This window comes from Pelmatolapia mariae, linkage group LG9 (genome assembly GCF_036321145.2).
Source record: "Pelmatolapia mariae isolate MD_Pm_ZW linkage group LG9, Pm_UMD_F_2, whole genome shotgun sequence".
In the NCBI taxonomy this organism is placed as follows: Eukaryota; Metazoa; Chordata; class Actinopteri; order Cichliformes; family Cichlidae; genus Pelmatolapia; species Pelmatolapia mariae.
Genome location: NC_086235.1, coordinates 4,788,220 through 4,802,637, shown reverse-complemented (window position 1 = coordinate 4,802,637; position 14,418 = coordinate 4,788,220). Strand labels below are relative to the sequence as shown.

General features: G+C 42.6%; 1 protein-coding gene across 1 annotated transcript; it reads right to left on the bottom strand.

Annotated features, from left to right (window-relative positions):
- Window positions 1–6,049: 6,049 nt before the first annotated feature.
- Window positions 6,050–14,178, bottom strand: eif5a (eukaryotic translation initiation factor 5A). Its single transcript, XM_063483500.1, has 5 exons — window positions 14,159–14,178; window positions 11,847–12,034; window positions 9,971–10,075; window positions 7,794–7,925; window positions 6,050–7,248 (listed from the first exon to the last, which is right to left on the bottom strand). The coding sequence occupies exons 2-5, from the start codon at window positions 12,012–12,014 to the stop codon at window positions 7,183–7,185; spliced, it is 471 nt and encodes a 156-aa protein (XP_063339570.1). The 5' UTR covers window positions 12,015–12,034; window positions 14,159–14,178; the 3' UTR covers window positions 6,050–7,182.
- Window positions 14,179–14,418: the final 240 nt, after the last annotated feature.

Genomic DNA, 14,418 nt, shown 5'->3' with positions numbered 1-14,418 from the left:
TGGCGCCCTACCAAATATGGTGAATGGGCTGTAAAAGCACATGGATCAAGAAAATGGGTCGATTTAACGACCCGTGTGCCTGACTGTTGACTCAGCAGAGCTCCAGCTGGAGTGAAAACCGTTTAATCTGCGTTTGGTTTACGTTTGTAAGCTGAAACAGCAACAGTTACATTCAAGTGTCACCTGTTTACCCTGAAAACAAACAGTTTCACACTTTTTGACAGCTGTTGTTGCTGCGCAGCGTCTGTGAGCGAGGATGCAAGTCCAAAGGTCAACCGCAGCCCAAACACACCCTGATAATAAACCTGCTGAGTCCGGTCAATCATTCACTGCCTCTTCACACACTCGGCCCTCTTCATTGAGCCACATTTCCACCACACACACACACACACACATTGAAAAACTTCCTCCTGATGAGTCAGAGAAACCATAACTGGTTCGATGGGTCCCATTTTTTCAGCCTTTGTGGCTTGAAGTCTGGCTCACTGTGCAGATATGTAGGCAAGTGAGTGATTCATCTTCACATGAGGCACTGAGGCAGGGCGTGCCCGCTGCTGCCACTTCAACACAACAAAAGATGCTCAGCACTAAAGCAGAAACTGCAGCGTTTCAGAGGATGGGGCGTAATCAGGTGTTTTGATTCATTAAATAGTATTTAAAATTCCCCCACCGTGCAGCTATCAGTCATGTGTGCTCCTTTAACCCTCATACCACCAACTAAAATGTTCTGATGTAAAATTATTTGTGGTTTATAATCATTTACATGCAAAACAAAGTTGTTAAAACTTTTTATTTTACAACCCTCATCTGTTAATTCCTACATTTCAACTTCTCTGTATTTCAGTAACAGTAGGAAATATGAAAAACTTTAAATTTTACAGTGGGTGTGCAGCCCAGGCTCTGAGGATCCAGGCGTGTTACAGAGGAGCTTCCAGACGTCTGCAGGAAATCTCACAGTTCATGATGTGCTGGTTAGAAATGTGACATTACAGTCAAACGAAGCCTATCCCTCCACACATATACCCGAAATCAAAACCTGTAACATTAGAAAGATACAAATTTCCCATTACTTTCCTTAACATGCTCCAAATGTCCTCCCCCACTAAAGCACTCTGTTACAAATACTCTGATTCATTTAAAAATCCCAAACGCTTGGTACACATTACTCTGTGTGTGAAATGCATTCTGGGTCGATGATGTAAACCGATTGCACCCCAGAGATATTTTTAGCAGTTCTAGTGGTCAAAAAGTGTGTGTGTGTGTTTGTGTGTGTTTGTGTGTGTGTTTGTGTGTGTATGTGTGTGTGTGTTTGTGTGTGTGTTTGTGTGTGTGTTTCAGGGGGGAATCTCACACACACACAACCTCTTTTTGGTTATAATTTCCAGTAAAAGGAAACCAGTGAAGGGACATTAGTCCTCACTGCTGTCCTTATGAAGAGGACACATGAGGGGGGCTGCTGTGCTCGTGCTCATCTCTCCTGATGCATTTTAGTCACGTTCCAGAATAAGAGGCTTTCAGACGCGCTCTTATTTACGACGGGCCACCACAGCAGGTAGCTCCACATGTTTGTTTTGTCAGGTTTTCATGTCGGATGCCCTTCATGACACAATCCCACAGGACATCTGTGTCTCCTCCTGGAAGTGAGGAAGAGCTATGTAAATATGTAAACCACAACACTGTCTGATAGTAAGTAGAAATGTCTTTAGGAAATGTGAAAGAACCAGAAATATTAGATCCTCTCCTGCTGGGAAGTAAACCATCTAATCTGAAAGTGAGCTAACAGTCACGACCCCCACATGGAGGAAGCACCGTGTGGTGGCCAGGAGAACTGTGTTTAGCTGTGTGAGCAGGAAACAGATGCAGATTTGAAAAAGAAAGGTGGTGTACATGATGGTGTTCCTCAGCATTACTCATAAACTGATCATTTGATCCACACGCTGACCTCGGAGCTCTTCACAGCGAACAAACTGCCTCTTTGCTTATGTGATCATCTTTGATGAGCATTTTCTCCTCAGTAAACGCTGAACTAAAGCTTCAGCTCCACAGATTGGGACCTGGGCAGCGGTGGCCTACATATGAAAGATCTGCAGTGATTTTAATATCAAATTTAAATTTCTGTTTTTTAAATGTTAACATTATAATCTGTGCATGTCTGCAAAGTCAGGCTTCCTGCCTGTATTTTTGGCTCCTCCCACCTCGTGTCTGCAGGTCTTCTTACATCCGAGTCGTCTTTTTGCCACGGCTGACCTATAAAGCTGTTTTATAAATAAACTTTACCTACTTACAGCCCATCTGATGGACTCGAGCCCCCTCTGACTGCTGCTTGTGCAGTGCAGTGTTTGCACTGTGCAGGTTTGTGTGTTTGCAGGCAGAAGCTGCAGACATTCGCCCGTTTCTTCCAGCTTTCTCTGTTCAGACCCGCTCTCAGCCGCTCATGCAGGTTATTTTCTGCTTAAACAATGTGCTGCAGGTTGCATACTATATGGTTACATCACCCAACACGAGTATTAAGCATCAGTCAAATACAAAATCCTATTTTTCCTCCTAAACAGAACCATAAAAACTACCTCCTTAATTTTGGTGCCTTCAGAGCACCATCCATGTCCCTGCACCCGTTTTACCGGAGCACACCTGACAGGATCACCTCAGGTGTGAACCACGAGATGATGAACAGCCCATCGATGGTCGAGTTAGGACTACAGGAGTTGGTTTCAATTCACAGGGAAAATCTTCCATGTGAAAGGCAGTGTCTTCTAGTTTATGACAACCTGCTCATTTAACATGTGCCATCACTAAACCCAACCCTAAAACCCTGAAACAAAGAATTAGGAGGTTAACACACTCCTGTAGTTTAGTTAATTACAAATGTGCAACATTTTAATCAATCTATATTCCAGTTTTCTTATTATTTCACTGGACTCTATTTCCTGGATGGGTTTTGAAAGAATATGTTTACAGCCTGTTAGAAACACTGTTTTGGTCTGCGTGGATACATTCATTAAAACAATACAGGTGTTGATCTTCTTTTAATAACTCATCCATCTGGATGCTGTAAAGACTTGATGGTAGGAGGCGTGACGGCTGAAGCAGGCCACAGCTGTCTGCAAGGCCTAACCTCAGCTAATCATAACTAAACTTCTCAACTGTTTTTTCACCGTTTTAGAGCATTTTTAATGCTGATATCTAACAAGTAATATGCTGTGGGGCTAGCAGGTACTGGAAAATATATTTTCTTAAAAATAGTAATTACACTGTTGAAATAATGGATCCCGAGACCAGAAAACCTGTGCCCAGGGAGTGCAGGTGATGTCAAAGTGGCTGCATCCATCCTTCATATACAGTCTTAAATCTATAACCCTTTAGGGCAGATCGTACCATTATTCGCCTGCCAGGTCTGGTGTTTTGTGCATGTCCAACTTCAAGGAGACTCCAGGACAGGACCAGGACACACTGGTGTCTCAGCTGGCTCGGGAACACCTCAGCGACCCACTAGAAGAGCAGGAGGAGGTGGAGAGGAACCCAGAGCCAGACGGGGTCAGAAAATGGATGACTCGGTTGTCTAAGCGGTTACTTTGATCTGAGGAGTTTATCTATGGACTGCAGCAAGGAAAACCGAGGACACACATTCCAACTCTTACATGTGAACACTTTCAGGACAGATCGACTTTATACTAAAAGGAAAAAAAGATTCATATTTTTACTGGTCACAGGAGGTCAGTGTGCAGCTTATGATCTAAGATAAGACACCGTGCTCTAGGTGATGACTCACCATTATTTCGCACTTGTGTGTCTCGTGCCCAGTGTGATCATCCAGGACTTCATCTTTTAAAGCATGTGTGGATATTGTCTAATAACTTCTAATGGTTTCGATTGTTGTGCTGCTCTGTGGATTTCCAGCTGCTTTCCCCGCATCAGTAATAAATGTTTGTTCTTCAGCTGTAAGAAAATGAAACCACCTGGAGTTTTCTGTTAAACTCAGTAAGAGTTGTGTATTCATGCATCAGTGAACAGCAGTTACACATCCTTCCACCCAAAAGCAGCATCACTACAGAACACCAGGATCAGCATTACTCAAAGGTAATGGTATGGTTCTTGCTGCTGTTCTACCTGTTGGGTGTGGCAGCCAATCAGGAGAAAGCTGTGCTTAGACCACACATTCAGGGAAGTTTGCAATTTGAGGTCAGTGACATAAGTACAGCTGAGTGTCTGCACAGAGACAGATTTCAGTGAGTTAAACTGCTACTTCCTTTTAAAGGTGCAACAAATTTAAAGCGTTGTAACACTGCTCACTCACATGCCTGATTAAAATCCAGCCAGAAGGGAAGATAAAATGAAGAAGTTGGTATTTTGTGTCTGAATTCTTCACACTGTTCAACATGTTTGAGTTTCTATCAACCGCAGCTTTAAAAATGTGTTTCCATCCCGTCAGGCGGGAGTTTTAACATTCGTGCAGCTCGTCATAGACGCCACTGCTAGGAAGCAGGATTTGGGCTCATCGAGGTAAACTAACGGTTAACCTCGGCTGCTCACTTTGTACCAGGATGCATCACTATGGTAACTAATGCTGCAGACCTAACCTGGTCTGGAACAGGTTATGCACCACAATAGAGATTAACCAGTATGACACCATCACCTACAACCAGTTGTTAGTCTTACTAACCAAAACTCTTAACACACACACACACACACACACACACACACACACACACACACACACACAGTTTTATCTGCAGCAGCTGTGACTAAACTTCTTATAGCTTATTGATGAGTTTGGGGTAAGAAACGCCAGACAACAAAAGATAACTTCTTTCAAACTACTGTTCCTTCCAATCACTCTTCAGATCTATAACAGGAGCCGTGAAGCAGAACATCAAGGATGTTCGAAAACGACCATTTTGTGGTCCTTTGCTGCTCCCTGATACAGCGCAGCGGTACACTACACCCTGCAGGAAAATATCTTCCTCCAACTTCATTAGGGTCATGGGATTTACTGCCGAGGATCTGCAGGCTTCCATAAACATTCCTGCTACTGTTTTCACTTCAAATCTTTCCCAAACATCTTTATAGGGAGACGGCTGCGATGTTTCAGACTGAATGATGCAGCTGATGGAGAGCGAGGAAAGGATTCTTCTGATACAACATTTGTCCAAGTTCAAAAACAGAAGTGATCCATTGTAAATATGATCAACTCATTGAATCTTAAAGACAAGCCTTAAAAAGAAGCCCCACCCACCTCCTGCTCAGTCAGTTCTGCTTACAATGGGCAGCCAATCAGGAAACAATTTTCATATTGTATTACTCCCAGAGGCCTTCATGACCACACCCCCCTCTAACTTAATATCATATACAGAAATACGTACCCAAGAGCCTCAGGAAGCAGTCTTTAGGGACCCAGCTGGACCTCGAGGGTCTGGAACAGTCTGCTGGATGAAATCAGGCCAGTGGAGGCGCTCGTTTCCTTCCAGTCACATCTTAAAATTCTTATGACTTTTCAGATTTTGTCTGCAGCATTTCTCTCTATAGTTTTATTCTGCTGCTCTTGTGAAGCAATTTGTAAGGTGGATTTTGTGGAGTGCTATATAAAAAGTATTACTGGGATTATCATAGAAAAAAGCTGCCTCAATGAGGTCAAGTTAAAGAGCTACATCAGGGAAAAAGTTCCCAAAGCATTTCTCAACAGCTGAACTAATTTTACTACTTTAATTAAATCAAACCGAGCTTCATCTTAGCTCAACATTAACTAAACCCATGAGGGAGTTTGTAGTTTTAGAGAAGAGTAAAACGGCACCAATAAAGGACGGAGTCAGTGAGAACACCACTCTTATTTTCATACATGTTGGAGGTGATCATTTAGATTGACAGCAGTGAAGAAATGGGACTCTAGCAGGGTCCAGAAATAAAAACAAGGAGCTGGAATTGAGCCGTGAGCAGTGTTTAGTATTTTTAAGCATATAAATGACAAAATCAGGACTTTGAAATACATGAAAAAGCAGCCCGCTCATCCACCTTTAAGACCATAAAATACTTGAGACAGAAAACCACACATCGGTTGCAGTTTTTCTCCATTTGTTTCATCGTTTTTATTTTGCCATCTCCAGTCAGGTGACAAAGGCCTCGAGTGAACAAAAAAAGTTTGCAACTCTACCACCCTCCCCAACCCGATCGAGTCCCTCAAAAAAAGAAACACACACCTCACTGCAAACCGCCTCCCACATTTCGGAGGCCCACACCGCCACACACTCACGCCCTCTTAAAAACGAAACACAACACTCCTCTTTTTTTGTATTTGGGGGATGGCCCCGATGGACGAGAGGTGCGAGTGCACGGGACCCTCACGCCCCCTCAAACTTCTACACAGACAAGAGACTGGCATCACGAGGGTTAATCACTGAAGTTTCTGTTCTTTTTCTTTTTTCTCTTTAAGGGAGGGGGGAAAGGGAGAAAAGAAATCTTGGTTTTAGAGCTTTGACATGCTGGGGTGGACCTCGAGTGCTCTTTACGTGCCGGCCACCACCGATCCCCCGATCAGGAGAGGGGAAATAAAAATAAAAGGGACCTAGTCGCACTCAAAGGCCATGCTGGAAAGCGGTATGGCTGCTAGAGGGGCGACCTAAACCAGAATTCAGTATCTACAGGGGCAACCCTCCCTCCCTCCCACGGCTTTAACAACTCAAAACCAGCCCCTCCCCAACCCCCTGATCCCCTTCCCTCTAAAAGGCTTTAAACCTGCTGTATTCAATCTAAAGAATATAAAAAAATAATCATACAAAAGCTGAATCCCGCTGTTATTTCAACATTCAGGAATGTGAGTGGCAAAACCAACACGTCTGAAGGCAAACAGAATAAGCAGGAATTGAGCGACTGATCATGGTTGTTTTTGTTTTGAAGATGTTTTATATAAAGTTGCCAAACAAAACCTCAGTGATCAGGCAGAGGACCACGCAGCGAGCTGCGGTGGAACAATCCCAACAGCAAATGGAAAGGAGAAACCAAAAGGAGGAGGAGGAGCAGGGGGGGGGAGAGAAATAAAAGATCAATGATGAGAGAGAGAGGGAGAGAGATCACAACAGAATGATTGAGGTTGTCTGTGAAGGCCGACGCTTTGGTGACAGAACCAATGAGAATGCAAGAGACTGGTTGTGGGTGGTGCTTGTTGTCCGGGCAGCAAAGTCTATCAACTCCTTATTTGCTGGCCAAGACCTTGGTAGCGACAGCACATTCCTCCCCCATGGCAGCAATCACGGTGACCTGCGGAGAGCGCACAGACACACAAACAACGTGTTCAAGTCAATCATCTGAAACGTTACACGTGCAGCTTTCGCCCTCCCTGCCATCTCCACCCTCTGCTCCCGGGTCAGGACTCCTAACCCCGCCTGCCTCCAGCTACATGGACGTTTGCCTGTGAAGGTTCTCGGTCATCCAGGTCATCGTAGTCTAAGGAGCTTGGAAAGAAAAGTGTCTGGACTTCTTTAGGTTGCTTGAAGACGTTTCACCTCTCATCCGAGAAGCTTCTTCAGTTCTGAAGAAGATGCTTTTCTTTCCAAGCTCCTTAGACTACATGGAAGTTTAACCTCCCGTTTAATCAATTTATGACCCAAAAAACAAGTTTTTTTTTTAAAAAAAAAATACTGATGACAAACTGTTTCACAGCCCAGGAATTAGCCAACACCATTGTGCTTTAGACCGATTCAGTACCAAGTCACTGTAACAGCTAAAACGGGGCTTTAGGTCGGGGCTGACAAATATGAATTATATGAAAATTAATTTAAGTAACTGCCCAAGACTAAACTCACCATGAATTCTTCACCCGCCTCGAACTTTGACTCGATTTCCTTGCCGACTTCATTGTCGGGGACGCGCAGGTCCTCTCTGATGTCGCCGTTGTCGCTCATCAGGGACATATAGTTCTCATTGATGTTAACCAACTGTGGAAAAACAAAAAGACATCACTGATCACATCTGCACAGACCTCAAGCTGGTCAGAATAAAAACGTGATCCACGTTCTCCAGTCTGTCCACAGTTTAAAATTTCTGAGTCCCAAATGATGTTTAGATTCCTGTTCCTGAAGCTATTCCAGCTGTATAGCACCAGAGTCATTCCTGCACATGTATCACAAAGGAAAACTATCCAGAATGTAATAAACATTTTAATGCAGTGACTTTCAGCACAAGTTTAATGTTAGTTTGTTTTTTTCAGCCAGAAAATGATGTGAAGTAAATTTCTAGCCATGTCTGAATCTCAGAAATCTGTAAACTTCATATTTAACAAGCTGGGATGGATTGACATATTTCTAAGTAGCGTTTTATTTATTCAAGGGTAAACTGTTCATCAAATTTCCAGGACTGTGGGGAAAATGACCTCTTTAAGCTAAAACTAAGCCTTTCTAACCATAAAAGTCTCTTAAATCATTGAAATCTAAGCTTTTAAAGCCAAACCCGAGTCTTGTTAACAATCAGATTATACCAAGCCTCTATTCTGACACTAAATGTAGTGGACCTATTGTCTTAACCACGTGGACCGATCATGTTTAATCACCTCCTGAGACAGGAAAACCCCAGCAGTGCCCAAAAATCCTTACTGAGAGGATTTGGCCATTTTCCAAGCCACAGATGAAGGAAGGTTAAACTAGAGATTTTTTTTAATGATGCAAGTGTTATTAATGTGAAGTGTACAGGAGAGAGAACCTTTACTTTTTATTTAGGTTAACCACCTAACCAGGCTGTGCTCAGTTTGGTTTTGGTGTCATATGCAGAAGTATTACAGCTAACCAAGCCGACAGCAGAAAGTAAAGCCAGGCACGTCACACACTCACTGAAAACTAAAGTGAAACTAAAAAGTCCATCCTGATACAGACAACTGTAGAATGAAGCCGACGAACACTTTAACCCAAACGATCATGTGTTTGTTTCTGACACAAAGAACTTGAGCAGACTGCAGCTACGTTCCAATACAGCCTGGAATAAAACCTCCACCTGAGCCTCAGCACTTCTCAGACTTTAAGGCCAAGCCACACCAAAGTGAAAACACACCTGTACACATCTGCAGTCAGTCACCTGGGACATAAATGCTAATTATACACTATCAGATTAAAGCAGCTGTGGTAGCACATCTGTAACACACAGATTTAACATGACAGTTTAGCCGTTTGCTCTGCATGAGAAATGCATCCATGCAAAGTGTACTAATGTACATTAAATATTATTCAGACTCTTAGTGTGGTTTCCATAGAAATGTGTTCATTTGCAAACTCCGCGTGTTTAGGTATTGGACTGCTGACTATCCCAGAACTTGATAAAAATGTAAAGGTAGTGAGCAAAAAAAGGACAGTATAGAAACTTTTACTGGCACAGAAACACACAAGACCATAACCAATTACACTTTATTTCAAATTCAATCTGCACTATGATAAAGACCTGGAAACAGAGGTGTAACTAGCTGTGTACAGCAAGCCAGAGGTTACTCAGGGTTCATCTCAGCTGCACCGCTTCACAGATGAACCCGACCTTTGAAACCCGAGTGGTCACATCTTTATTTTAGCAGATATCTGAGCTGTTCATGTAAATATGCCCATTTCTTAAAGCTTATGTCTCATTTTCTCCAACATGAATGTTAGTAATTGGATTATTTGCAGGCTGAGTCGGGCAGCTGTGTAGCGTGAGTGGGATGAATGAGTGGAAATGTTTCCTTCCATTCTAACATTAAAACATCTACAGGGACGATGAGGTTAAGCAGCACATGTTCTGCTGTTATCCCAAACATTTCCCCGACTATAAAACAAACTTCAAGTCAGGTTTCTGGAGTGACTGATTCACACAACAAAACAGACGCCCTGTGAATATTTCCACCTGCTGACTCACTGTTGGGAGGCAACGACTGGGAACCCAAACACACCAGATGACGTATCCTCTCCGTCACCACGAGCTCAACCACCATGTAGCCTTTCTAACAGAGTCAGCTGACAGGAAGTACCTGATAGTCTATCCTCTTGATGGAGGGAACATCCATGTTGTGGGTGGAGGGGCACATATCTTCATACTTCTTGTTGGTGAAGATGTCAATGCCAACCAGGTTAACCTGACGGGAAGATGAGGAATTCACAAGTGTTTAAACAAAGAAAACAGGAGCCACTGAAAGCAGCACAACAGTAACTGGTCAACCTGCCATCATCATGCATCACATCAGCCCGGGGATTCAAAACTTCAATAAATGCCTAAAAAACAGAAACCTTAGCCTGCTGTCCGATGGTCTGCATTGCGATTTCAGCTTAACCAGATATTCTTTCTTATGGAGGGGCTATTTTGGTTTACTTGAATCTCAATTCTCAAGTTAAACCAATTCAAAATCTGCATGAAAAGTCATCTTTGGTGCCAAGGCGTTCTTCCTTCCATCAGTCCTGAAAGTTTGCACTTAACTAAAAAATGTGATTAAATCTGCTGCTCCTGCAATCAGTTGCAAAATTCATTTTTTATTTTATTTTTTAACCCAAATTGAATGAACAGAAATTTTCCAGATTTTTTTGCCGTCATTGAATTGATTCAAAGTGATATGAAATACAGTGCAGGCTACAAGTACCCAGCTTGATCACTACCAGCCTTTATTTGGCTCAATGAGAGCTTCTGTTTCAGGTCTGCTCAGTTTTAAAGTGCATTTCATGCAGAGTGATGCTTATTGTGCATTTTCACTGTGTCACTGCTCTATGCAACAATCGACTGTGCTGCCATCTGTCTTTAGATTTTTAGAGTCACATCATCCTGATGGAAGTAAACGTTTAATTAGATTTAAAATCTCTGAATCTTTACAAGCTGAAATGGAACATTCAACAAAACGTGACATAAAAAGGTCGTTCAATTTTGTCAACTCTGGATTTTTCCTGCTTTGGCACAAAAACAGATTTTAGGTCATTGTCTGAAAGGAAGAGTCAGAGACTGATTTAAAAACAACTTTTAAAAGTGAGGTTTAGTTTAACCGAGCATACAATTTATTTGTTTCATTCATCTAGGACACAAAGTGATGCAAAATAAAATTTTCACACATTAAAATATCCGAGTTTGGTAAACCACAAAATCTTGGGAAATTCAGACAAATATCCACTGTAGCCTTACAGATAACATCTATTCATTTTCAATTACTTAGCACTTGTTTGAAATTTTGGATTTCTCCCTAAATGCTCTGACAGGCAGATTTAAGTATTTAACCAGTTTTACAAAGTTGGGCTTTAGTTATTCAAACTTAAATGAAAATGGTCAGAAATCAGAAAAACCCACCAATGCCTGAAGTCTTTGCTATAACTGAAACCTGGCTGCACAGGAGGCCGCTTCAGTCAGAAAAAACCCAGATAATTATTGGATTTAATTTTGTTAGCACTAAGATAGAGATTACCATCAAGTTAATATAAATGAACCAATAAAAAGGTCAGAAGGCATCTTCAATGGGACTCAAATCTAAGGACTACATTTGTCCCATTTTATGGTCGTGGAACACTAAATTGAAAAACTTCATTTTCCCCCATTTTTATCATGGCTGAGTCCCATGTGAGGGCAAAGTACACACAGGAACACTCGGTGGGTAAAGATAAGAAGGCTGTGCTTTAGTAAAGCAACACTTCATGCAGTTTGAATCAGACAGGTTTGAAACCCGAGAGCCTCAAAATCCGGGCCGAGCCTCGGATCTCTGCTCTGATCCAAAACTTTATTTTAAACTTTCCAGCTTACAGCAGTCCTCCACCTGAAAGCTCTCAGCCTCTGTCTGGTCTTTACTCTGTGCTTTGTCCTGACCAATGCTCTTTACCTTGCAGTATAAAATGATCTGAAATAAAAGAAGAGGACTAAACAGCTTCTGAGTTTACCTTAGCATGTCCGTGCTTGCCGGTCTTGGAGGTGGACATCTCCACAATTTTGCAGGGACGACCCTTCAGCACCACGTAGCCGTTCTTACGCAGAGCAGAGCACTGCATGGGGTAGGTGGCGGAGGCGCCAGACTCGCCAGTCTGGAAATCGAGATCGGGATCTGCCATGGTGCGATGGGTCTGGGGCGCTGGTGGAGACAGTTACACATCACTTACCCCGAAATCAAGCACAGAAATTTACATCTACAGACTTCCACACTAAGCAGTCACAGGGTTAGGTTCTCGTGGAGAAAGGCGTGCCATTAACATGACAGCTAGCAAAAATCAGAAGGTAACCTGACCTAGTCAAGTGTAAACTTGAAACAGATGACCACGTTCAATACACCTCTTACATCTGTCCAAAAGCATCCTGATTTCAAAGCTTTTGATGTAAAGTGTTATGGGAAAAAAACCCTGTAAAATGACCCAGTAATTATTCCACTTTTATACATTTGCCAAATTTTGGTTATATTACAACAGTTTTGGCATCCCTGACCCTGGTCAAATATAATATAGTTGTTCTGTACATAACAGATGATTTAAAGCGTCAGCGTTGGTGTTTTCACAGTAGTTAATGAGGGAAAACATGAATCGCAGGACAGTTGTCAACAGCAGCCTGACGTAGATAGAGTCCTGTGAATGAAATGTTTGCAAAGCACTAAACTAACTCACCTTGACACCGATTACACTACCTTACTATTGACTGGTGTCATTTGGCACTATATAAATAAAACTGCAATGAAATATTTCTGAACTTAAAAAAAAAAATAAAAGATCTCTGCAAATTTCTGAGATTGTCAAAATTTGTAAGAGTTTAATGCTTGCAGGAAAAACATTGATTTTACTTTAACTCAGCTAAAGTTTAAGGAGTTTCATGATATTTCAACATGCCTGATTGTGGCTTTGATTTTGACCCATTGTAAACCACAGCCCCTGACTGCTTCCCCATTTTTAAAGGGTTGAAACACTACCTTGGGCATACATTGATTAAAAACAAGCAATTCAATACAGCCTTGTTTAATATATTAACATTAACACCAAAGAAAAAGCAAATTAGGGGATTTTGCTGTAAACATTTTAATTTTGAAAAATTATGTAAAAAAAAGTGTTTCTACTTTAATAAAGCTGCTATACTCTGCTGAGTTTTGAGCCACTTTAACAGTTTTCTTTCCTGCTTTGATTTAGACTACCGCAGCCTTTTCCTGGGCCCCACAGAGCTCTCTGCTACTTTTAGGTAGATATCGCGAGATTTCTATTGTAAAAAATAAATAAATAAATGAATAAAGGTGCAGTCCTCTTGATCTGCTGGGAAATTAATTTGAGTGTGATCCGAATTATACATTTTAAATATCCAATTTGAAAAAAGAAAAAGGAAAAAAAAAACCCTAAGCTACGCCGAAACGTGAACATCGCCACCCCGGCTCGACACGAGGCTGGACGGCTGCGCCACTTCTCAATCTGCCGCAGCAGTTTTATCGCAAATGTTAGCAAGCCCAGTGGCCACATGAAGTTCAAAGTCAAAATTCACTCGCAGCCACTTCTTCGCCCCATCGCTGCCAGATAAATAAATTAAAGGTTAATCTTTTAATGACCAGAAGTTAAGCTGGCTCAGAGTTTACAAATGTAACATAGCGCTGTAAAGACAGCAGAGAATAGTGCTTCAAACGCTAAAATTAGCACGTATTATTCCGGATGTTTTGGTTTATAACTATTTATTGTAACGCTATCGGGACAGGATTTCGATGCCGCGAGATTTACGGCTGGCCAACGTGCGCTGCTGTTTCACAAACACCAAGTCCCGTTATCCGAGCTAACGCGCTGCTAGCGGCGGCTAACCGAGCTAGCCGTCCATTCAGCTCGGTCCAAATAAAGGCGCGGATTAATCTCGGATCGACAGCGAACCGGGTACAAACCATCAGTCTGTTTTTTCCTGATCGGCCCGCCGGGTCGTCGGTTAACAGTGCGGATTTTGACCGTGAACCGAAGACACGAGCGTTAGCGCGGAGAATGACAAGCAGCTTCCACGGAGCGCGCCGCCGAAGGCCGCATGTCCCTTTGATTCAGCATGCTAGCGCTAGTCGGAACATGGACACCCACACCCTACCCTGCCACCGACTACATCCACCGGGAAACCGACTAACTACTCCCTCGGCATCTCAAACCAGTACATGACTACTCTAATACCTCTGAAATCGTTAATGGGTCACCTAAAAATCGCTAAAGTCCACCGTTTATCCCCCCCAAGGCAGCAACACGCGCCATGCCACACTTACCTTCCAAGAAAAAGAGGACCTAAAGTGCGCATGCGCGGCCAACTTGACTGCAGCATCCGTAGAGGAAGAAGGGAGGGGAGGGGCGTTTATGTGTTCCGGTAGCAGCCTGGCAGAAAGGGATGCCAAGTCTGAGGCAAACATGGCAACCTGGGGGGATTACCACGGCCAAGATACTACTTTTTAAAAAAAAAATCCTGGTAATGTACTTACACAATGGTATGGATTAGATTTAGGTTGGCTAATATTTTGTTAAACATGAG

Coding starts and splice junctions, on each gene's coding strand:
- eif5a (XM_063483500.1), bottom strand. CDS start 12,014: ATGGCAGATCCCGATCTCGATTTCCAGACTGGCGAGTCTGGCGCCTCC. Junction 10,076..11,846: donor GCAAGCACGGACATGCTAAG/GTAAACTCAGAA, acceptor TCTTCCCGTCAG/GTTAACCTGGTTGGCATTGA. Junction 7,926..9,970: donor TCAAGAGGATAGACTATCAG/GTACTTCCTGTC, acceptor GTTTTTCCACAG/TTGGTTAACATCAATGAGAA.